The sequence below is a fragment of the Sphaeramia orbicularis genome, chromosome 6, assembly GCF_902148855.1.
Source record: "Sphaeramia orbicularis chromosome 6, fSphaOr1.1, whole genome shotgun sequence".
Lineage (NCBI taxonomy): Eukaryota > Metazoa > Chordata > Actinopteri > Kurtiformes > Apogonidae > Sphaeramia > Sphaeramia orbicularis.
In genome coordinates, this window is record NC_043962.1 from 51,848,503 (window position 1) to 51,874,253 (window position 25,751).

Below are 25,751 nucleotides of genomic sequence, written 5' to 3' on the forward strand. Positions count from 1 at the left end.
ATGTGTCTGATTGGACACCTCTGTATCAGAAATAATAAAAACAAAAATGAACAAGTGGTGCCAGGCACAACAAATCCAGCTCTTTGCATGTATTGTAGTTTGTTTTGGCATTGATCCAGCTGATGTCATCATGTCTATGCGTGTGCAGATGTCAGCATAGACATAGATAGCATAGATAGATTTTGGCCATTATAAGTAAATGGGAAAAAAAGATAAAAAAAAAAATAATTAAAAAAAAATGTAAATTTAACCTACATTTCCCAAAATGTAATGACATCTATTCTGGGTCACTGGCAATCTATAAACCCAATTTGGTATAATACCCTGTGTCTTCCCTTCAGGGGCGAGGTAATAATTAAACAAAAGGACATCTTTGGGGCACAGTGGAAATAAAAATTTTTCACTCAAACACATTATCCCTCAGATTGCTTTTTCTCATTAAAAAAAAAAAAAAAGTTGTAAAATAAGTGGTGCCAGGCACAACAAACCCCACCGCTTGCACGTATTGTAGCTTATTTTGGCATCAATCCAGCTGATGTCATCATGTCTATGCGTGTGCTGATGTCAGCATATCATTTGCCTCCAGATGTGTGCCAAGTTTGAAGTAAATTGAAATAAAACTGATGTTTTTAGAGATGTGAAATTCCAGCCATTATAAATAAATAGGAGAAGAAAAAAGATTAATAATAATAATAATAATAAAAATATATAATAAATAATAATTTCATAAAAAAATTTGAACTTTGACCTACTTTTCCCAAAATGTAATCACTTCTATTCTGGGTCACTGGCAATCTATAAACCCAATTTGGTTCAACCAATAGTTTTGCTGCTAAAGACATTTGAAATTTCAGCCATTATAAGTAAATGGGGAAAAAAAAAAAAAAAAAGATTTTAAAAATTCATAAAAAATTTGAACTTTGGCCTACTGCTCCTAAAATGTAATGATCTATTCTGGGTCACTAGCAATCTATAAACTCAATCTGGTATGAATTCAACCAACAGTTTCGCTGCTAGAGTGTAAAGAAACAAACAAAGAAACAAACCAGACAAACCACCCCTTCGGGCGGTGGGGTAAAAAGGATGGTCCAATAAGTCCTTTAAGATTTTCTTAGAAAAGAAAAGGCCCTCTGTCTTGCAGTAAAAACATAAAATTTTTACCCTCGGCCACACTGGCCACAGGGTATTGTCAGTTGGTCGTCCGTCTGTCTGTCCAAAAACTTTGGCATGTACTGATATGTCAGACCACTGGGTGGCAGTAGTGCGCCTGATAAGTCAGGCAAGGGTTTTTATTTATTTATTTTCAAGTGTGCGCACATTTTGTTTTAAATTCTGAGCATATAGGCAGTCAATGCTTGTACTGACTCTGAAAGATGACATGTTTCCTTTGTTTGAGTTGATGTAAAAGTGTTTTTATTTCACTGCTACTAAAGTTCTTCTTTGTCTTCCTGCCCATTTTTGGTGGCATCTCTGGAATTGCTGATTCATAGTCAGAAGTTTGCATACCTGCCCTTTTATGGTGTTTAGTAGATGTCACAAATGCTAATCGGCCACAGCCATATCCTTTGCACATTTATCACATTTGAGTAAGAGCAGATCTGGACAGTAAGAACATTTGGTGTATCTACTGTAGTTCATTCCTCTTACTTTTTCTCTTAACAAAAAATAAGAGAAATTTAAGAGAATGTTGCCAAATGGTCTGATCAGAGCTGCAATATTTCAGGACTACTGAAATTAATCTGTCAGCCAAAGAGGTTGGCAGTTGTTTGACAACTAAATAGTTTTTAAACCAAAAGCATCCAGGTATTTCCAGAACTACTTGTGCACAGTTTTCACTTGAGCTTATTTTGTCAGTTTCTTTTTAATATATGATTTGTTACTCTTCTTATTTATTTGATCAGTAAACTGAAAGGCTTTTTTATTACAAAAATATTTACTTGATCCCATAAATCCTGAATTTATTTTTGTCCCAACTTCATTCAGAAAATCCTGACTTAATTCCAAAAACCTGGACTTCATTGCAAAAATCAATCAATCAATCAATCAATCAATCAATCAAATAAATTGTATTTATATAGTGTCACATTGTAACAAAAGGTATCTCATGACACTTTACATTTAGAGCTGGTCTAAACCAGACTCTGAAGCCAATTTACAGAAACCCAACAGAATCCTCCAGGAGCAAACACTTGGTTACAGTGGCGAGGAAAAACTTCATTTTAACAGGCAGAAACCTCAAGCAGATCCCGGCTCTTGGAGGATGGTGGTCTGCCTTGACCAGTTGGGGTTAGAGCAAGAGAGAGATTGGAGAAGGGGGTAAACAGGGGGAGACACAAGGATGTACAGCAAACTGCACTACAACTGTTAAAAATTAGACCAATGGCCCTGTAGCTTACCGGCCAAATTAGAAGCTTTGGGAAATGTATCCAGATGCTATTTATTATCACCCAGTTATGTGCATTTATTATATTACAGAAATAGCCCATGTTTTGGTCATATTCCAATCAGATCTGTAAAAAATTCAAATTCCAACTTGATATCATTGATACTTACTGATTTATTGGATCAATCCACTTCCTATCTCTTATAATAGGGAAAATTTTCAAAGTCGCACCAAATCCAGAATCAGATCCGGATGGAAATAATTTCAATACCTTGTGTTGACATCATCATAAAGAAGCTGTATACCAAGTTTGAAGTCAATCAGAACTGTAGTTTCGGAGAAGAAGATGATTGAATTTTTTTCCCTATAAGAGCCCATGTTAAATTTTCCGTAAGTTCCCAGATCCAAAAGAAGATCCTGATCAGCATGTGGCCATTATGTTTTGGCCATCAGGGCTGGACTGTAGAAATGTCAACATGATATCATTTAAATTTACTGAGTTATTGCATCAATCCACTTCCTATCTGTTATAATGGGGAAGTTTTTCAAAGTCGCACCAAATCCAGAATCAGATCCGAATCCAAATAATTTCACTAATTTTTGTTGACATCATCATAAAGAAGCTGTATACCAAGTTTGAAGTCAATCGGAATTGTAGTTTCGGAGAAGAAGATGATTGAAAGTTTTGTAATGGACGACAGACTACGACAGACTACGACACCAGACGCTGCATGACGACAATAGCTTATGGCTTATCGGCCGGTAGGATAATAAAAACTAAAACTAAAACAGCTGTTGTTGGTATACTTACCAATAACTAAAACAAATGTCCATAACTGTTAATACTACTACTCCAAATACAAGTACTAAAAGTGGATGTACCACTGCTGCAGCTGTTGGTACAAATAATAGAGACCTTTACCATTTATGTAACTATATAATAAACACTATCACAACTATATGGATAATGAGTGGTAACAATGAAGGCAGGAGAGAAGCAGGACCACAGCAGCAGATCTAGAGATGATCCAGGGAAAACCTGTGAGGTGACAAAACACAGAGACTCTGGGGAAGAAGTCAAGTCAGTAACATGTATTTGCTGGGGCGTAAATAGAGATAGGAGAAGATTAGAAGAGAGAAGGTCAGAGAATAAAGACAAAATCTATCTGTATTCCAAGAATCCTGACTTTTCTTTTACAAAAATCTTTACTTTCTTCTGTAAATCCTGACCTTTTATGGAGAATCCTGACATTATTCCAGTCTTGACTTTCATCTATAAGTTCTAAATTTACTCACAAAATCCTAACTATATTCAGAAAATGTCTTTATATTAAAAAATCCTGACTTTTTTCATAAACTCCTGCCTTCATGATGCTGTTGAAATGAGTCTATGATGTACTTGTACCTTCTTCATCATACAATCAAAAGCAGCAACTGGATCCTTTGCAACACTGATTATTGTTGTATTTTATTATTATTATTATTATGATCAGTTATTATGAAATAAATTTGTCCTCTCCTTATGATTGGTTTTAGACTTCAGAGTATCCCTTATTTTTTTCATACCACCTAAAGTTCATTTAAAGTTAATGTTCAGAACAGAAACACTAAAATGACTTTTCCAGATCTAATGAGCTGGAAAAAAAAAACAACTTTTTAAGAGCGCTTGTTTTCACAAGCGCTCTTAAAAAGTTTTGTTTTGTTTTTTTCTGATGTGGTTGATTTTCCACATTTTACTACCACATACGAAATCATAAATAGTCTATAAACAATCTATAAATAAATAGTCTAATATGACACTAAATTATGTGTATTTTTTATTGGAAAAGGAAAAACTTTTTTGTATGAGGTAGTGGCTCCAGATGTCACTACCTCATACTCAAGGGAAAATGCTAGAAGTCAAAGAGAACCTAGGACGTCTGAAAACCAGTTGTCTTCACTCTATGAAGACATGTTGGATGTTGCATGTTGGATGTTGTCGATGATTGAACCTGGGACAGCTCAGACAGTACAAGTTCTAAGACACTATCCCGGGTCCTCTAGGTTCTGGTTTATGACTTTGGAGTCTGTTAAAGCTCCTCCCAGGTTTTCACAAAATCTCCACTTTGATATTGTTTCATATCTGAGGAAACAGGCTTGGCTTTACACGTTGTCTTTTGACTCAACTCCATGCACTAGAGCAGCCAGATTAGTGATTTATCTGTGAAGCAGGAATTTTATTGATTAATCATTTTATCACTTAAAAATACAGGTAACAGGGAAAAAGTTTAAAACCTAAATATACACTAAATATTTTTTTGCTTAGGACTACATGACAAAGAAAAGGAGTCTCTCCTCAAATCTGAAGTGTTTAAACTGGTAAATGTTGAATGTTTCTCCTTCGTGATCCATAATCCCAGATTCACAAATGTTTGTGATTTGTCAGTTTCAACAAATCTGACTAATATCGAAAAACACGTTGGTGCAAACAGCTTCTATCTATATCTATAATAATTGAGTTTACAAGTCATTCTGGAACTCTAATTTTCCTTGATACTCCTTTTCTTGCTAGTGTAGACTTGATGGTCTTACATTGCGTTCATAAAGGTGTTAAAAATACTAAATGTAACCTGTTGAAACCTGTAGAAATCCTGCTCCCAGCTCCTCCTCACAAATGGACCTCTATACGTTTTGGGGCCCCAGTTTGGAAACTGGTAGATGCTTCACATCAGACGTGAAGGCTTTATGTGCTGTGTACATGTAAGCATGCAGAAGTGACAGTCAGATGAGGAACCAGGGGCCTCTTAGGAGAACTAGACTCCTCTGGGACTGGAATACAAAGACCAGCTTTACTCTAGTACTGGTTCAGATCCAGGCAGTGGCAGAAGAAATTAGTCCTGATGAAGTTAAATTCAATTCAGTTTTATTAGTAGAGCCCTATATCACAACAAGGTTGCCTCACAGGGCTTTACAGAATTAGTTGGATATGAAAACAAACAACAGTCAAATAAAGAGTAGATGAAGGAAATGGATTAATGTCCTGGGCTTCCCTCGTCCTTAGACCCTCCTTCTCGGCAAGGAAAAACTCCAAGAACCCAGTAGGAAAAGAGAAACCTTGCGGAGAGAACCACAGTGAAGGAGAGATCCACTCCCATGGACGGACAGGCTATAGATACACCAGGACTGATAGACGTCCATTTGCGGGTGTAGTTCCTGTCTGTAAAGATGCAGTTGGGTGGGCAGATGAGGGTGTCCATCTAGTCAGATGAGACCGGTGAGGGTGAGGAGGTCCATCCAGACAGGTGAGGGTGGGGGAGGAGGTCCTGGGTAAGACAGCACGCAGATGAGTCACCTCAGAGCCCATCGTCATTGGGCCCCAGGTGGCTACGTCTGAAACAGTAGCCACTCCTCCAGAGGGGAGTGGGGAAAAGGGACACCAGGTGAATAGTGATGAACAGACTAAGTAAACTCTATATTGGAAATTATAAGTACAGACAAAAATGGTACGTAGTTCTAGAAACAGGTGATAGAACTCAGTGCACTGTACTTCCCCCAGCATTATTGCTCCTGGGGCAGCTTAGACTGAGTTGTGGGGTTCCGTCTGTTTTTAACTAGCCTGACCATACATAAGCTTTTTCAAAGAGGAATGTTTTCTGTCTGATCTTAAATGTAGTGACTGTGTCGGCCTCTTTAATATTAGCTGGAAGCTGAACAAGTGAACAAGTCCAGGATCTCAAACATCCTTGAAGTAGAAAACAAATTTTAAGTCCACTTTTCTATTGAACTGAATCTCACGTCATGTTAATGTAATTGTTAGATTAATCCATTCAACCTTCAGATCAAATCTAAGAATAAGTTCACTCCAATGTGTAAATCAGTTTTCAACATCAGCACCAGAACTGAAATATAAGGATGCATTTTGTCCATGTTCTAGTCTCATTTACTATTGGCTCTTCCCATCAATTTTATCTAACTTTAATTTTCCTTATATGTTTTTTAATCTCTAATTCAAGGTTCATTTTGTTCCATCTTTAACATTGTCTTTAATATTTTTTGTTTTTGTGTTTTTTTTAATGTCGTCCTTGTTGTGTCTTTTATGTGACTCATCTTTTTGCAGATTTTATATTGTTTTTGTCTTTTTTTCTTCTTTAATGTTGTCTTTGTTTTTTAGATGTTGTGTTGTTTGTAGCTTACCAGCCGATAGATAGGATAGCTATTGTGAAGGCGCTTTGTCCGGCATCTTGGTTAGCAATTTCTTCAAACATCTTCTCTGACAAAACTACTGGTCAGATTCATTTCAAAGTTTGTATGTAGCTTCTTTGGGACAATGTCTGCAAGGTTTGATCACAGTTTTGAGGAATTTAGATTTTTTATTTATTTATTTATTTTTATTTATTTATTTATTTATTTTACAAATCTTTGAATTATTACAAATTTCCCTTAACTTATAATGGGCCATATTTTGATTACTTATAACATGGAAATGGCTAAAGATATCATTATAGGTGCTATTGAGCACTGATAGGAAATCATCATATGGACTGTAATTTAATTTGTTGAGTTCTCCTCCAGTGAAAGCACCACCCACTTCTATTGGGAGATTGATCTCCTGCATCAAGACCACTGTAACATATTAACATATAAGTTGTTGTTGATCTTAATAGAACATGCTGGTGAGCCATAGGGCCATTGGTCCTATTTTTCTCTTTTTGTGTCTTTAAAGTTTGTCATATTGATCTGATCACTTCTTTCTCATCATTTTCATGTTGTGAATACGTTTTACCTAGTTTTTGTTGTGATTTGCTTGTTTGTGTGTTATATTCACTGATGGAATTCTGTGAAATTGTTATTTTTTCCAATTAAGTTAAAACTGGTCTTAAGGTACACAAACAACAGATTAAAAATAATAGATGGCACCCAAACTAAAGTACCCAGCCTGTTTGACATAGTGAGGAGTAGAAAGTTAAACATGTCAGATACTTAAAGGAACGGTTATTAGTTTTTTGGAGGTGGTTTCTTGTCGCTCTGCTGCAGACAGTCAGAGGAGAGGAAACATGTTCTCAGTCTGCATGTTGAAGTATGTCAAGACAGAATTCTCCTTTTAAAGACACAAGTAGAGCAATCCACACACACTGAGAAAACCCTCAAAGACATGCAAACTCGCCCTCAATCACCCTGAAACACTCATAGTGAGCGCTTGGGGTCCTTGGAGACAGCGAGACGGCCCCTCAGCGCCTCTTTTAAGTGTGAAATCAATTTCTCCCGGCCCCACTGAGACTCAGGTGCTAAACTCATCTCTCGGCGCCCCCTCATCTTAATTCAATAAGCAGATGCACAGAGAAGGAGGTCTGCGGCTTGAGGAAGACTCTGGCTGTGATGTCACCCCTAGAAACGCAGCATACCGAAGATGACGGGCGGGCGCTCTGCCAAATGGGGGTGGGGCTTAGGGTCGTGCCCAGACATATTACCTGGTGAGAGAATAGTTCAGAGCCGGTGAGTGCACAGAGCTGAGCAGAATGTAAACACCAATGAATTCCAAAACAATGTTGGAGATGGTGCTCTTTAGCTGGTTGATCATTTTTTATAAAGCGTTATTTATACAGAATGTGCACACATGTTCTTCAGTAACACTTGCAGTTCAGTGTCCAATACTGAACTGCAGCTACAGATGTTCACACCTGGAACATCTGTAGCAGCTTTAACACACCGGTTGCATTTCAGATCCACACAAGAAAACACAGTGGATGTGCACAGCAGCTTTTAATCACTCAAGTGTTTAAGGAGTTTTTTTTGCAGGTTTCAGTAGTTTAACACGTATGGATTCAGTTCAAGACCTATTTCACATTCACTCCTGCAAGAAGTTCAAAAGATATGAAGGAAAATCAGCTGGAGAGTGACTTTAATTTACCTTACAGTGGACATGATAAATCATTATCCACATCCCATTGCTTGTTGAATTAGATCACTTTTAACATTAAAAAAAATTAAAAAAAAAAAATTAACAACTCAACAACTTAAATTTAAGTTAACAACTTGCACATTTGAGTTTGTCACACCACGTAAAAATATTACTAACCCGCCACAATTTCAAAAAGGGTTAGGTTTCAGAATCATGAAAATATGAGCTCTGAGATGCTGGGACATGTTCAGCCTTTTAACAAATAAGAAGAATCAGTATCAGTTTATGTTTGCACTATATTTATATTATCTTCACTGCTTTCAGATGTTAGTGTGTGCCCTTTGTCTTCACACTGAAGCCACCAAACTCCAATGGACAAATGTTATCTTGCAAAACATGAAAATCAGTAGAAACAGCTGCTTCCTGTTTTTTTTTTCTTTTTCTAAATCTTTAAAGGTTTAGAAAACAAAAGTTATAAAGAAACAGCTCCAAGCTGTTTCTGCTGGTTTTAATGTTTAGAAAACAAATGCAATTGTTGTACATTTTGTGAGTTTGTATATTTTTATTGAAAAATGTCACTGCCCTCTGTAAGCCTGAGTCTCCCACAAAATTAGGGAAGACACTGAAACCCTGTAAGGCAAAACCTAGTAAAGGGTGTCCAGTGGGGGAATCAGTGTTGATGCTAATGTTTCTTTAAACAGGTTTTTTGAGACGTGAATAGAATCATGATAAAATTGTAATGAAAAAAAAAAAAAAGTCCAAATCATTACTTCCTGATTAAAATCTTTTTGAGTCATCATACCTACTTAATGATAGTCTTTTATTATAGTTTTATTTTACTTTTGCATTGGGTCAAACTGAAGTTGTTTTATTACTTTGTTCAGAGACACTGGATTCACAGGAAAGCAGTGATTTTGCCTCGAAATGTTATTTTGAAGCCAAATCCTACATTAGAACACCACAGCGATACAACAACACAGACTGCAGAACTAGTCTGTTGTCTGGGAAATCTCCTAGGTTTAGGAGCACTTCAGGGCTTCAGTTCCACATGGGAAAAAGAGGAGGATGTACTCTAAATATGGCGTACATATATGTTTATTTTTAGGCAGATCTTTATTCATTGGTAAAACAAACAAAAAAATCTCAGACTAATATCCAAGCCTCATATGTGTACACATAAGTGTTTGTGATTCTGTTTTACGGATGTCCCTGAACTACTTCTGTCTCACATCCACCTGGACATTCAGACACTAATCATGTGACCATTTGAAAGACTGTGTGACTCACAATGGGGGGTAAAGTTATACACACAGTTAAACACTATTAGAACTACCTAAACACTTTAGAAATGTTTGCTAATGTGGGCTGAAAATAACCACATCTGTTGCCTTACAACTGCCACGAGAGGCTGAAAATGAGCACTGTAAAAATACGTAAAAACATACATTAAAAAGTATTTAAATTAGTTTCAATTGAGTTTTAAGTTTTTCCCTGATGTAACTGGAGTGGTCCAGGTAAGACTTTTACTGTGAGTCCTCAAAGGCTCCCATAGTACATTTGTTTTGTTTTTTCATGAATCTACACTTGTGGAGTAAGAGAACTATTACTGTGCAAACTTGATAATTTTGGGCAGGTTTTGGGTTATGTTTCTAAATGGATTTAACTGGTTCCAGGAGCATTAAGAAGTACTTCCTGAGGTCATTCATGTGGTTTCTTTGACTTTTTCAGGCAGTTGCCATGAACCTCGGATGGTAGAATCATGTGTTCTGAAAGTTGTCATTTGGAGTGTGTTAAATGATTCCTAGTGGATTAATAGTTGCTCCTTGTAGAGGTTCAGGTTGTTTTGGTCACTGAGTTGTTAGATCAGTGAATGTAAATCTACCAGATGATTTCAGTTTAATAGACACTGCTTTCTGTCTGTGTTGTAATGATTCCATGTGATCTCACAGCTTATATTAGTGACCCTCCACTGACTCTGGCAGTTGTGTTGGTGTTTGCAGTGGTGGAGGGTGTGTGTGGGCTGGATGAGGTCCATCAGTGATCCGGCATGGACAGCGGCCGTCTGAGCAGATAGTGGTGTTAGTGTCGTGTTAAATGAACAGCTGATGAAGGCTGCCGGTGCAGGCTGACGGCTCCTATCATCGATCTCTCATCTCCTTGTCGTCCTCCAGCACTCATCATCTTACCCACCTCCCTCTTGTCTCATCTTCACTGTCCTGGCAGACGCTCACTGTGCCGCTATTGGCTCCTGGTAGCCAGCAGACCTGCTCTGATTGGCCACTTTACCACCAGTGTGGAGCCAAGTTGCATTCCTGGAGCAGCTAATGATGCTCCAAACCTTTATGGCATCTAAATTTATCCTATTTTACGAGTCCAACTGGGTATCAAGACAGAAATCGAGTAAAAACTGTGCACACTGAAATAAAATACAAAGCGTTAATCTAAAACCCCACACGGAGATTAATAAATCTCAGCAAAATTGGTGAATATTTGTTTTTACTGAGAAGATAACGCTCCAGATACCTGGCTGGTGCTTCAGCAGGAATGTCAGCTGCTGGGAAAATATTTCACAAGTATTTCATTATAAATGCAGGAGTTCGTTCATACTCAAAGTTTTAGCTAATTTGAGGTGATCACAGCATCAGAAATGTGTTCAGTCATAAAATCTGAATGTGCAGTTTAGACTTCAGCTGCTGCATCTCAGTTGTGATGGGTTTTATGCCTCAGGTTTTACAGAGGAATACATCATAACAGTCTGCATGTCTGTCGCCATTGTGTTCCCATAGCAGCACTTGTTATAGGCTAATATTTATCTGTTATGTGTTGGATTCATCTGTCATGTCATTTGTTATTTCTTTGCTGGAGCAGAAGTAGTACCAGTTATCGCTTGTTCATTTTGTAATGCTGAGGGTGTGGGATTGTGTGACAGCTCCTTTCTGGATTTTAAAAAGGTTTATCTGAAATTGCTTCAGATCCACCAGTACAGTAACAAACCATAGAGAGAATTTGTGCCCAATGGGACCATATTCCACAGTTAATGATAAGAGACAAACCATTTTTTTCTCCTCTGTGAATTATTCTATCATATGATAATTGTCAGTTTAGAAGGTAGTTATGCAAGTCAGTAAAACTGTTGAAGTATCAGACTGTGGAAATACATAAATATAATGTCATGGAGGTGACATCATTGTAACTGTCTCTGGTCAGAGTCCGAAGACTGCAGCTTCAACATGGCCAGACTGGATGGAGATTCACCTCTTTAATACACAACTTAAACAAGATCAAAACACTATCTGTCTCTGATTACTGATGACCATTGATATTTTTTTTCAAGGTTATGTCCCGTGGCACACAGCTTCATTTCTTTCTATCTGTATATTTATCTCTGACTGGTTCATCTTCTTCTGTCCACTGAGTATTCAGATCCTTTCCTTAATGCATCAGGTTTTCAGAATCAGTCGTGTAAAACCCACTCAGGCATTTTTATCACTTTAATGACATTTTAAATCAGCATTTTATGGATATTATTATTATTATTATATTATTATTACTGTGCAGTGTAAAGTCTAAGTCTTTTTTATTTCCTACTGTTTTTATGTTGTGAATTACTTTCTCTTCTGTGGCCGATTGTTTTATCTTCTGAAGCTTTAGTGAAGGCACACCATTTAAATACTTCTTTATAAACACTGTGCATTCAGAACCTTATGATGTGAGAGTAATCGTACAAATGTAGTTAAAGTGAAAAGTCTGTGTTTATTGTCTCCTGTCAGTGTTTATATATGAAACTATTGGTGATTTAATCTACATGCTTCTGAGTTATTACAGTTTTAAAATGTTCATTAGCTTTTATTTTGATTGTGTTTGTTTTTCCCATCTCTGTTTAGGTTTTGTTGTTGGTACAAGCATGGATGAAGTAATGTTTTTATTTTTGGAGAATTTTTTGAAGTTTTTTTTTCAGGTTTTCTAAGAAAACCTTGTGATTAAAAGCTGAAAAAATATGATGACAGAACCCGTGACATCATCCTTCCTGCCACCACCGTCTGGATCTGGTTTACGAACATCGAGCAATAGTGAATTTATTATTTTCTTCAGAGTTTGCAGGAAAAAGCTGATCATTCATTGATAGACCAGTGTCAACGTTTAAAAAATGATGCTGACAAACAGAAAGTGAAAAAGTGTAAAATGTGTATTTACTTTGAGTGTAAAACTCAAAGTAAATAATCATTAATTTTAATAATCTTTTCTAAACATAAAATTTAACCCTTTTATTATTGGGTGCCATTTTGTTTCAGTTTTGTTAATTATTTTCTTTTTTGTCCATTTCATTGGTTGCTTTGTTTATCTTAATTCATTTTCAGCCACATTCTTAATTATTTTCATATTTTTTTCCATGTCAGTGATTGATTTTTTTTTTTTTTCATTTTGATGATTTTGCTCATTTTCCTTAATATTTCTGTTAATTTCTGTACATTTCATTGATTAATTCCTTCCTAATTTTTTTTCTCTCAAACTCACTAATTCCAGGTTTAAAGCTTAATATTATGTACTGTTAACAAATGTTCTGTAATGTTAGTTTTAAAGCATCATTTGTCACTGATGATCTGTCCGTTTCATCTGATTGTAGCTCATGTTCATTGCTCTTTACAGTTTTTAAAGACTTATTATTTAAATTATTTTTTTCACAGCTAGTTTTAGTCTTCATATTAAAACTGTGTGATCTGCTTAAGACAATTAAAGATTAAAATAAGATGCTTAAGACACTTTAAAAAAAACAACAAAAAAAAAAAAACATTGTCAAAAATAGCTTAAATCAGACATTTCTTCATGAATGCCAGTGTGGAGACTCATGGATTTGGTGACCTTAACCCTTCACCATTCTTACCTCTGACCGCGTGTCTCCTCAGGTTCAATAGGAACCGGTGGTCGTATCTGTAACCGTACGTCACGCGGCGTGGACGGCTGTGAGGTGATGTGCTGTGGCCGAGGCTATGACACGTCGAGGGTCAGTCGGACAACCAAGTGTGAGTGTAAGTTCCACTGGTGCTGCGCTGTGCACTGCCGAGACTGCCACCAGCAGATTGATGTGCACACCTGCAAAGGCCAGACGTGACCAAATGCACATGGAAACCACAGCCACATGTACTGGAAACCAAACTGCTGTCTGTCTGTCTGTCCAGTTGTATGTGACTTTAGAAAAGAAGCTTCATTTCCTCTTCATGTTTTTGTGCTGAGCTCTGCATCCCATCATGTTTCTGAAATGTCATCAAAAATCACAAAAAAATGAAAGCACAGACATGCCAGACTCCATCTCATTAGAACAGAAAGAAAATATCATTATTTATCTCGATATAGAGCAGCTTAAAAAGAGCAAAGGATATATTTAACTGCTTTTTTCTACAACGGAGGAGGGTCTCTTTAGAAAGCAACCTTAAGCAGTGGTGGAATCAAACTAAATTGTTTTGCATCTTCCTTTAAGTCCTCCACATCTCAGAGGCAGATAATGACCTTTTACTAAACTCCATCCTTTTGAAATGTTAGCTCAGCTTAGTTTTCCATCTCTGGCCTGTCCAATGAAATCCACATCTTTACATGTTATCCTTCATTGGCTGAATTTCATATTTTGCTTTTCAAGATAATAAAAAGTCTTTAAAACCATCTAGGCTGAAACTCTAACAGAAATTCCAATATTCATGTTTCTCCAAAATGTGAAGCAAATTTGTTGCAAACTCTTGAAAACACAACAAAAAATTTAATAATGTGCGTTTCCATAAACTCATTTGAAATGAGTAATTTATACAGAACAGAAGATGTAGAACATTCTGTTTTCCAACTAAACTGAAAAATTCAGCCTCATCATCGATTTGCCACGTGTGTGGAAGACGCAGAAAACCGCAAACCGCATTTGTGGAAAACCGCATTTGTGGAAAACCACTAAAAACAGTGAGCAGAAAATATTTTTGTGAAATCCTGTTTATGAATTTTTCCATTTCCATAAACATTTACCAAAGTGAAATTTCAGTGTGTTCATGGAAATCCACATCTACTGATCATAATGCCATCCTTTATCTTCCTTTATTTAGTGGAACATATTTTTATCAATATCTTTATCAATCTCAGAAGCAAAGTTAGAGCCTGAAACATTCTGAGTTAATGACATGAACAGCATGAAATTGTATTCATATCGGTAGCTGTATTATGATGCGAATATGATGCATCACTGTATTTAACATATTAGGTGCATTTCTTCAATCATTTCAGTAAACACATTTTCAGATGATATTCTGATGTCTTTGAGACAATAATACTTAAGTATCAAGATTTTCTGCCAGATTTTTTTTTACTGCTTCATCTGAAACTGAATATAACTTAAGTGTCAAATCTTCCTCCTTGTGGATTCACTGTTAAATGTATCATCACACAGTTAAAAACATGAACATGATGATCTTATAGAATATGATGCATCACTGTAGATTAAATGTTCAACATAAACATATGCAACAGTGAATAAACACTTTACATTTTGTTGATTTTGCCGACATTTCACTTTCCCTGGAGCACTTATGTAGAAGAGTTTTCAGTGTGTATTAAGTGTGAATTGTTCCAACACAGCTTTAAGATAAACTCATTTGTACATGATTTATTTCAAATGAAAATATTCTCTTTGCTATATCAAGCAAATCTGCATTATCCTCCTAAAATGCTAAAAATAGTCATTCCAGATTTTTGCGGTTGAAGGAAAAAACTGAAAAAGCTCCACATCTCATGAGACAGTTCACTTTCTACTTGTCAACCTTCTGTCTCCAGTGTTTTAATATGGTTGCATAAAAATCATCCTAAATAAGTGACATGGAGCATTTTCAGACCAACAGCACACAAATGATCTGTACAACTCACCTTGAAGACGAAATGTGATTCTAACGCCATGTTTTCAAAACTCTGCTCAGCTTCTCTGTATTTATTCACTCTTGTGTAAAATGTGTTTGTATAGTGCTGTCTGGAAAATACCACTGACGCTGAATTATATCTGCATTTTAACCGAGATCACATGGACCCAGTGGCTGATTTCACAACACAGATGTGAGTTCAGGGCTTTGTATAAATACGTGGCTGTGTAAATTAAAATCAGATGTATATGAGCGGAATCTGGAGCATTCCACAGACTGGAAATGTGACTCAATCAACACCTCCAGCTGTTGGACAATCAGAGCACAGGGTTTTAGTTGCTACCTGGGTGCCAGGTGAATGTGGAAGATGTTCTGTGTTCTACTGTCCAGGCTGACACTACACTTTGCTACATTTGTTGTTTTGAACTCAATCAATCATTAAACACATTTTCACTCCTACTCAATATCAAACCATATTTTATCATTGAGGGATTTCAACATGTTTCAACGTAATCGCAAACATGCTTACTTTCATACCTACTTTTAATCATATGTACATGTTAACATGCTTTCATTCATGTATACATACTTTTATGAATACTCACTATGCTTATGGTTAATATTTGCGTACTCATAGGCATACTTGCACTCATTCAAACTCAGACTTCAGTAGTACATACTTGCAAACACACATTCACTTCATAATTACTTCCTCTCATATAAACTTTCATCAATGACTATGACACATAGTTCTTTTCATACATGCTAAGGGTTATGGTTAAAACAAACACATGTACTGAATACTCACATTCATACTCACTTCATACACAGTACATACTTCCAAACTTTCATTCATATACTTACCTCCTTACTTTAATCCATGCAAACATACTTCAGTTCATACTTGGTTGGTGTATTTAACAGAAGTAACACACACACCTTAATACATACTTTATAGTACACTCAAGGGATTTAAAAATGCACCACCAGAATTTTTGTAAAGTTTCCATGATCAATTTAAGATGTAATAAAATAAACTATTTGTCCCTTATTCGTTTTTATTGGAAATGTTTTCATATGAACAAAAACAATTAGAGCATTACAGAAACTGTACATTCAACATAAGCACCATCAGTAACTTTAGATGGCACCAGTTTAGGATCTTTGGGCCCTGGGCCCTGGCGCAGATGATTTCCAGTGGTCTCCACTGCTGTGGCTGTCCAGAATCTGACCCAGAGATGCTGGCAGTGGATATGCTGGTCTGACGCATGGTCGACCAAGGTGAGGATGGTCTCGTTTCATTGGCTACATAGCGCTGCCGAAGTCGGACCACTGTGCTATGATGAATTTTTGTGGAGGTCATTTTAAAGCAAGATTTCAAGGCTTTTTAACCCCTTGGCCAACTCTGGCCAGAGGGATATTGTAATCGTTTTGTCATCTGTTGGTCCATCTGTCTGTCTGTTTATTCTGGCTGAAGAGTATTAAAAGTACGCAGCACTCTATAAACATAATTGTTTATAGAGGTGTGTCAGTTTGATACAGCAGTGGTCATTTGAACTCACCTGGATTATAATAATAATACGACTGCTTATCCACAGTTATTGTTTTTAGACTCAAGACTGTGCCCGCACTTGAAAACCTTCGGCCTTCAGTCCACACCAGGGTTTCCTTATCATTGACTATCTGTTGCCCCCCTCTGGTTGAGAACTACTGGTGCATGCCAAAGTTTTTGCACATACGGACGGACAGTGAACTGATGACAATACCCTACGGCAAGGGCAAAAAATCAGTGAAGCTTGATGCAACTTCTGGTGTTGAAAATCTGCACACTGTCTTTATTCACTGTGAGAGTATTGAAAAATTGGTAATAAATAAGTAAATAAAAATTCTTATCTTGTTTTAAGTTCAAAATTGAGTGGTGCGTTTTTAAATCCCTTAAGTATACATGCACACATTCATACTTTATTCCTTTCTCTCACACACACTTTCATCCATGCACATAATTTAATTTTTGTTAATGCATTTCCATTTATACTAAGGTTATGGTTTATACGTACTTGCTTTCATTATACATACACATCTGTACCCAGTGGTGTAGTCCAGAGTATACCACACTTGAAAACCCTCGGCCTTCAGTCCACGCCAGGGTTTCAGGTATACAGAGTATACCTTATTTTTCAGTCAGCATTGGGTATACCCACTTCTAAACCCTCCTAATGCACACATTTGGTAGTATCTGAGCCAAATGTTTTTCCCTAGGATGGTGAATGGATGACCTGCCCTACTCTGCCTCTAATTGGCTAGTACTTGGTACCTTCACTGATTAGATTGGTTAAAGGTGGGGTGTGGGATGTTTTCCTGGAGCATTTTTTACTCTATTGCCTAAAATCCCCTTCAACCACTTAATTAAATGCTCTAACACAAAAATGTATTCACCTGTGGAACAGACAGGACTGACAAAACACCATCCAATCATTTTAAGTGCCCACTTGAAATGATTGAACGGTGATATGTCTATCAAACTCAACTGCCATTTATCCCTCACCCTGCGCCTACCCCTCTTCTTGCATGAATCGTGTGTTCTCAGAGGCTTGGAGCACTTGTTCAGGAAACTATCCTGATATCCTAATCCATCCTAATATAGCTAAGCTATATTAGGATGGAAAGTTCATCGACAAACTGTTTTGTCGCAAACATAAATCACTAGGAAATGTAACATTAGCCAAATAGGTATGAATTGGGCCTGTGCCATAAGAGTGGGGGTGTTGGAGGAGACTGAATGAGGTATATATGGATTGGAGCCGGGGCCGTCGGAGCTGTGGCGGCATCTGAACACTGAGCATCAAACTGGGGTCCATACACCTGGGGAGGTGCAGTCCGGTGGGGGGTCTGAGTGTGAAGGATGGCAAACGGGACCGGTCCAGTGGAGGCAAACCGTTGGGGAAGCCTGGGCCTTGTGGGGAAGGCGGTTAAAGGAGCCGGCGGGTGGAGGAGGACCTTCAGCTCCTCTGAGGACAAAGACCGGCTGTCTCTGGATGGAGGTCGGGGAGGGCAGCATCTCCCACTGCAAGGACCGGCTGGTCATGTCAGTGGACAGCAGGATCCCACCCAGCTACATGCCATTTTCACCTATGGCATGAAGCTGGGGTCCAGGGGCCCCTCCCCAGCCTCCACGTCCAGGGACAGCTGGTCCTTATCCACAGAGGAGGGTCCGGGGAGGCGGTCCGGGTCGGTCTCTGAGTGGCTTTTCTACTTCTGGCTCCCCACCCCGGCTTCTCACCGTGCTCACCGTGTCCATGGACAGTTTGTTGGAAGTGCTGTCGGTGGGGGCCAGAGTCATTCACAATCATTGGACAGGTCATCGGATCCGATACTGGTGCCGCCTTCCCAGCGGAGGCTTTGCTCATTGCGGACGTGGAGAGCTTCCCCGCCGGTTTGCCTCCTCCATCCTGGTCCCCTTTGCCATCCTTCGCACTCAAGAGAGATAGAGTCTCCATTCCTTGGGTGAGGTGAAGAAGAGGTGAGTGGTGGAGTTGTGAACATTAACATCCTTTGTCATTCATTCCGTTGGGCCAAGACCGGGAACAGAAACGAACCTCCACTGAAGAACAAAAAAAGGACGGACCCACGGTCCACCAGGAGCCACCGCTCCGAACACCGCTGTCAGATCCACGTGGAGGTGAAGGGGAGCCGCGGCACCTGTGGGCTCTGGGGCAGAAGTTACTTACTTAGCACTTACTTCTCCCGCCTCTCTGTTTGATTGGTTCCTTGATTGGACCATTCACAACAGTTTCTGCCCTCAGCACATCTTTCGGTAAGCAGAAGTCCCATCTGCTTCATGCAGACTGTCCATATATACATATGTACATACATACTTTCATTCATAATCACTGTGATGCATACAGTGCTGTGAAAAGGTATTTCCCCCCATACAGATTTCTTAGATTTTTGCACATTTGTTAAACTTGAATCCTTTGGATCATTAAACTAATTATAGTATTAGACAAAGGTGGCCTGAGTAAATTGAAAAAATGCAGTCTTTAAATGATAATTTCATTTATTGAGGGGGAAAAGATAAATAAACATACCTAGTAAAAAAAAAAAAAAAAGTAATGATGTAGTGAAAAGTAATGACTTTACCCTCGGAGGTAATCCTCCCCCTGGAGGAGGGTCGTCTGCACAGCCAGTTGCTGTGGCTGCAGCAGCTTTCCTCTGAGCTTCGGCATGCACCCGGAGCTGTTGAATGACATGCCATTTTTGCCCTTTTGTAAGTTTCTTATGGTACAGCCCTGGGACCTTAACCGAGCCAAGTGAGGCCTGAAGGTCTTTAAATGTTGGCCTTGTTCTGTTGTTCCTCCTAGATCAGGGGTGTCTAATCCTGGTCCTCGAGAGCCAGTATCCTGCATGTTTTAGATGTTTCCCTCTTCCAACACACCTGACGGTCCATCTATCTATCTAGGACCATCAGGCTTCTGCAGAGCTTGACGATAGGCTTCTGCAGAGCTTGATGATAGGCTTGTCATTTGAATCTGGTGTGTTGGAAGAGGGATACATCAAAAACATGCAGGATACCAGCCCTCGAGGGCCAAGATTGGACACCCCTGTCTGAGATGAGTGTGTTCTTGAAAAAAGATGTGGACCAGTGGTGAAGCTTCCCAGAAGACAGACAACCAAAATGACTTCATTTGTGGAAAATGGTTCTCAGCCCGGTTCCAAAGTCTTAGAAAGGCTTTTAACCCTTTCCAGACTGATAGATGTCAATGACTGTTTCTTATCTGTTGAATTTGTTTAGATCACGGCATGATGTGTTGCTTTTAAGCCTGCTTACTGCCAGAACTGGGTGTGGACAGTGAATTAAAAAATGTGGTCAAGTTGTGGTCACAGTTAATTTGTGATGTAACAAGGGGTCATTACTTTTTCCCGCAGGGAAAGTTCACATATCTTTTTTCCTCAGTAAATGAAATCATTTAAAAACTGCATTTTTTATTTACTCAGGTCACCTTTAGAATTTGTTTGATGATCCAAAAGATTTAAGTTTGACAAATACGCAAAAATTTAATCTTCTTACTTTCATACACTTTTTTTGATGATAAATGTGTGTGCTCACATGCACACTTTGGTCCATGCATTCATATCTGCTTAGAGTTATGGTTCACACATGTATACTTACATATACGTACTAACTTTAATCCTTGCATATGTACTTGTTTTGGGTTATGGTTACCCAGTACCTGAGTAAATTGAAAAAATTGACTTGCATGCATACTTGCATGCATACATACCTACTTGCTTACTTTCAATAATACATACTTTTGTACATACACATTTCCTTTCATACTAGTTTACCTTGTCACATGTGAAAACCCTGTGATTGTGTTATAGACGGAGTGTAGATTCATTTTTTACATTTTTCCCTACTTTGTGTTGTCTCCTGATTGATTTCCATGCTCTACCTGTCTGTGACAGTAGAAAAACATCCGAATATTATCATGTCAGTTGTTTACTGAAACATATGTGTTGAAATGAGCTGTAACATCTAAAACCCGCCACGCCATGTGTTTCTGTTGAGTGTGTGAAGGAGATAAGCTCAAGTTGAGGTTGTTGGCAGGGGTTTTGTTTAACCCCTTCTACCAGCTGGTTAATCAGCTGTTGTTACACTTAAGCACTATCCAAATCAAAATGGGGGTAAGAAGCTGACTTGCAGCGATACACAAAAAGTCCTTTATTGTATTTTTTTGTCTTTTCATTTTTTCATGATGTCAATTGATCACCTCTTTTGTACAACAAAAAACCAGCTTTAGATGATTGAAAACCCCAAAAAATGCAAACATATTAAATAAAGTCAAACCAAATCTGAAATCTGGTGGTTTGCCTTGTCGTTTCATGCCTCCTCGTCCTCTTTGTCGTCTGTTTGGTTTGAACTCGTGGTCTTGGCACAAAGGTGTCAGTCCTATCCGATGCAGAGTTCTGGGTTTCAGTTTGGCTGTTGGAGTCCGGATGGAGGTCTGAGTCCATTTCAGGTCAGATCCGGGTCAACTGGTGCCAGAGGCTGGACGGCAGGATGCTCTCCACCTTTTCCATGATGAAGTTCAGGGGAGCAAACAGCGTGCTGAGGAACTGGAACAAAGCATGACTGCAGTTAGAACATGGCAAGGAAAAAGATTTTAAACACCAACAGGTTGAATGGTTTAAGATAGACACCTGGGGCCTCATGTATGAAAAATTGCCAAGCTTTCATACTGAAAGATTGCATACACCTGAAACTTGTGGCCAGAGATTTTCCTTTATACATCCAATTTAAATTCAAAATGAGTACAGCTGCGTGTGTCACTTGAACTGCCTTGTCTCCTCCCACTGATAACAGTGAAAATGAGCTGTCCAAATGACAATGTCATCAGCAACATTAAAGAAAAAGAATTCACTGAACGTGTAATTGATGTTCGGAGGTGGAGGCAAGACAAAATATTTTATTTGCTGGTCCATTCCTCCAGTATAAGTAATAAAAGAAAAAACATGGTGTGGGAGCATGTGACTAAAGCTGTAAATACAGCAGGATTACAATTTCGCACCAGAGCCAAATTACAGAGAAATGGCCGGACATTAAAGCCCAGGGTTGCTGGAGATAAACCCACATAAGGAGTGAAAGCCTTCAATCATCTGGGAAACAACACTTACTGACATCATACCAGCACATGGGGCAACATTTCAGATATGTATGGTAATCCCGAAGTACATAAAATAAAAAAAAACATGATTTAGATCTTACTTATTTACAGCAGGTAGAACCAACCATACTGATAATGACATGACATTAAGCAGACTGAACATACAGAGATACAGGAGGTAATGTCATTTATTGTTGCAGAAAATGTGGACACTAGGGGGTGCAGCGTCACAGATCACCCATGACCAAAGCAATAAGGATCAATTTGAGGCCAGCATGTCCGCTGCAGCTGATAGATCTCACAAGGCATCTTGGGTCTCGGCTGCTGAGAGACGCTCACGTCCCTCAGCACAAGGTGCATCCTTAAGTGATAGAAACAGAGGAAACTTTTCAGTTTACTATGGATTTATTTTTTGCCAGTCAGTTTAAGGTATATAATAGTGGGGAAATTAGGTTGAATGTGGTTTTGTTGAAAACAATATCATAACAGCTCAAACTCGTGAAGAAATGAAATCAAATCCCTCTAGACTTCAGAAAACTAGTGGAAAAATATTTTAATGTATGTAGGTCAGTTTCAGTACTTTGTAGTTTGGGTCCGTCAAATGACAGACTTCATGTGGTGAAAGTTACATACGCATGTTTTCATGCAAAGTAAATTTTTGTACATCCAACGTGTACAATTCTATTTGAACATTGCAGATGCCAAATTTTCAACCATGCACTAACTTTGTACATAAGACCCCTGGTCCACACTCTGTCCACATCCCACCAGTGGATTCTGAAGAAAATACACAAGTTAAAGCAGATTTTAAGAAAATCTGCTAAAAAGTATTACTTATAAAATAATAATCATATTCCAATTTATTTTGGAGTAAAATCTGATGTATCAGGAGATTGTCTATTTTGTTCCATTTTAGATTTCATTTACTATGATAATAATGATGATAACATGTGTCACTACTTTGATATTGTTCGATTTTGCTTGACGTTTGTTATCTTGTGAATATGGATTAGATGTTGTTCTGTTTATGTTCATCTTATTGATTTTGGTTATTATTTTGATAATATTTTACTCTTTAGTTTATCTTGTTGATTTCTTTGTCAGATATTTGAGGGTTAAAAGCATTTTTAACAGCTTTTATGTTTGTCATTTTGACTTTCTGTTAAGTTTAATTGGTTTTTAAAACACATCTGCTGGATTACGTTTCGCATTTTGAAGATGCTTGATCTTTGCTTTATTTTCTTCTTTTGTTGACATATGAATCAAAGATACTAGTTAATTTTCCCCAAAATACAAAAGTTATGATAAATTAAATGGATATTTTCTCTATCCTACAACTAATGCACGTTTCAGCCCCGCCCCATGTCCCATCAATGTTGCAGCACAGAGGGCATTTGTACAGGTTTTCCTCAGCCTTCACAGGCCCGCTCGCCGCCAAACTCTCCAAATGAATGGAAACATTACCTGACAACCTACTACGCACAATCTTATGTCTGTATTCCAATGTTGTGAGGTATGCTGGGTGATTTTAACAGGGTCCCAGCTCACCACAGACCAGAGGGTGTACGGGTACAATGCCGCTGTTGCACCACGGGAGGGCGCTATCGTACAATGCCACCACGGGTACAATTCCGCTAGTAATTTCAGTTTTGAGTTTTATAAACACAAGGTACAGCTGATTGTTGTTTAAGTATTTTTCATCCTGATCTCAGTTATTCTTAGTGTTTTTTTCCACTTTTGTTTTTGTTACTGATAAGTGGTTTTGTAATGTCTCGTCTTTTAATTTTAGTATTTAAAAATATTTAATGATTTTGTTAATGAAAGTTTTGCTTGATTGCTCCTCTGGCTCTTTCTGAGGGTTCTATCATTTAGTTTTGAGGAAATTAGGGGAGGGGCGGTGTGTTTGGTTCCTTCCTCAATTCGAGGCATTGTATATTTGAGCAGACTGTAAAGTCTTCGGAGCAGAATCGTGATTTCAGATATTGGGTGAATGAAATGAAATAAAACTGAAATGTCCAGTCTGACTCTCCACATGTGAGCACAAAGCACAACTCACACTGAGGCTTATCTGGTGCTTTGGCAACAGACTGAGGAGGAGGAGGAGGTGATGGGAGGTGATAGGGGTTGATAGGGGCTCCAGCAGAGCAACGGCGGGTCATGGAGGTTCATACTTTGTAGATCAGAGCTCCAGGAGGATCGAGTCTGTGACATCTGCATCTCCCATCGCATCACATCTGACTCTATTTCAAAGGACGCTTCAAAGTCAAGAACTGTCTGAACTGTGGGAAACACCATCCTGTTATCAGAACCTCACCGGCTTGATCCACAAACCAAACTCAGCTCAAACAGGATCCGAATCTATATTTCACTGCTTTTAACCGCAAAGTTTACAGAAAATACCAGTATCAGTAGGTGTTTGCTTCATGTCACTGTAGAAAAAAATTTGAAAACAAACAAAAAAAATACTGAATTTGTTCAGTTGAGATGGTTTTTGCAGAAACAGACACACCTTGTTCAAATAAATCCTGATGCCGTGAACATTTAACTACAACTGGCAACTGTCATCATCCATTTTAGCAGAAAACAGCAATGGCATGCTGTTTTCTACTGTTCCACTGCACCACCTTTTAACCAAATGATGTAGCCAAATGATGTAGGTAATGTAATGCATGTTCTTTTTTCAGTTTAAGTTAGAGTAAAATTCATTTGACATTTTATGGAAATGTGACTTGTGTTTTGAAAAGTAGAGAACAGGACATGATGGAAACTAATGCTGAGCAGTATTCTCCACAAATTAACAGTATTTCAGATACAACAGCATTAATAAGTCTCACTGCTTCTAAAGCCAAAAGACCCAAACCTTACCTCGTAACCTCGTCTTACTCCTATTACCACCTAAGGCCTTGAAACAACCTGAGACACCTCAAGAAGTTATTATTGGCTTAGCAATATCTAAATATGTCAAAAAGATTCATCAAACCACACTTTTCAGAGCACATATAGGGTCCACCTTCAGAGGCAGATGATGACCTTTTGAAATACCCTATAGAACACCTGAAACCTCCATTGGAACAACCTAAACCATCTAAGAAACATGTGAGTACCTTAGCAAAATGACCATATTCAGAACAAACAGTATAATCATGCCACTGCCACTCGAGACAGACGACCACTTTAAAAATGTTTAAAACAACCTGAAACACCTCGAGAAGACCTGGCTTATCAGTCATATAAAGCATTTACCACAACCATTTTCTTTTTAACAACAGGTTTGCTTGAGTAATCATCAAAGACCAGAAAACATTAAGACTTTCTCTTCTGACCTGTTGGCAAAATACTAAGCAGAAGGGCTGTAGACCACGTGAACCTCATGTCTGGTTGGAGGTGAACTAATACAGTGATTGATGCTAATCAGAGTTGTTCAGGTGCAGGATCTCATCTCTGCGAAGATATGATCTGCTGATAATGAAGGGATGACCTCACACTTTTGTGATGAGCAGAGCTGTGACTGAAGGCTCAACCAGGGGGCAGGACAGGGAGACAGTGCCCCCCACTGGCTGCTACGGAAACACCGGAAGCCTGGACATGGCTGAGGTCTGTTCAAGAATTTATCAACCTGAAGATCTATGTGAATCACCCAACAACCAGAAGTTCTTCTAAGACGATTTCAACAACTCCCAACTTAAAACAGTTCATACAAGGTTATGTTCTTTTATAACAAGCTTTTCTTTGTTCGGTTTTAGGTTTTTATTTTCACCACTACCTGAACAGTTTTACCTTGTGTTTTATTAGATAGTAGAACTTTAACCTGTTGTTGATCCAGTTAGATCCTCCTTCATAATGTTTTTTAGGCCTTAAAGTATAATTTTCACTAGCACTTGTTTTACTTCATAATAATAATAATAATAATAATAATAATAATAATAATAATAATGATAATA

The 25,751-nt window shown here is 38.2% G+C and overlaps 2 protein-coding genes across 2 annotated transcripts in view; one reads left to right on the top strand and one right to left on the bottom strand.

The window, feature by feature from the left end:
- The window catches only part of wnt2 (wingless-type MMTV integration site family member 2), a 42,950-nt gene extending 25,693 nt beyond the window's left edge, over window positions 1-17,257 (top strand). Inside the window, exon 5 of the mRNA XM_030136367.1 lies at window positions 13,166-17,257. Within this exon, the coding sequence (XP_029992227.1) occupies window positions 13,166-13,371 (206 nt within the window). The 3' untranslated portion in view covers window positions 13,372-17,257. The remainder of the gene's footprint in view (window positions 1-13,165) is intronic.
- Window positions 17,258-20,843: 3,586 nt separating this feature from the next.
- The window catches only part of LOC115420820 (suppressor of tumorigenicity 7 protein homolog), an 87,894-nt gene continuing 82,986 nt past the window's right edge, over window positions 20,844-25,751 (bottom strand). The window contains 1 exon segment of the mRNA XM_030136366.1: window positions 20,844-21,262. Within this exon segment, the coding sequence (XP_029992226.1) occupies window positions 21,167-21,262 (96 nt within the window). The 3' untranslated portion in view covers window positions 20,844-21,166.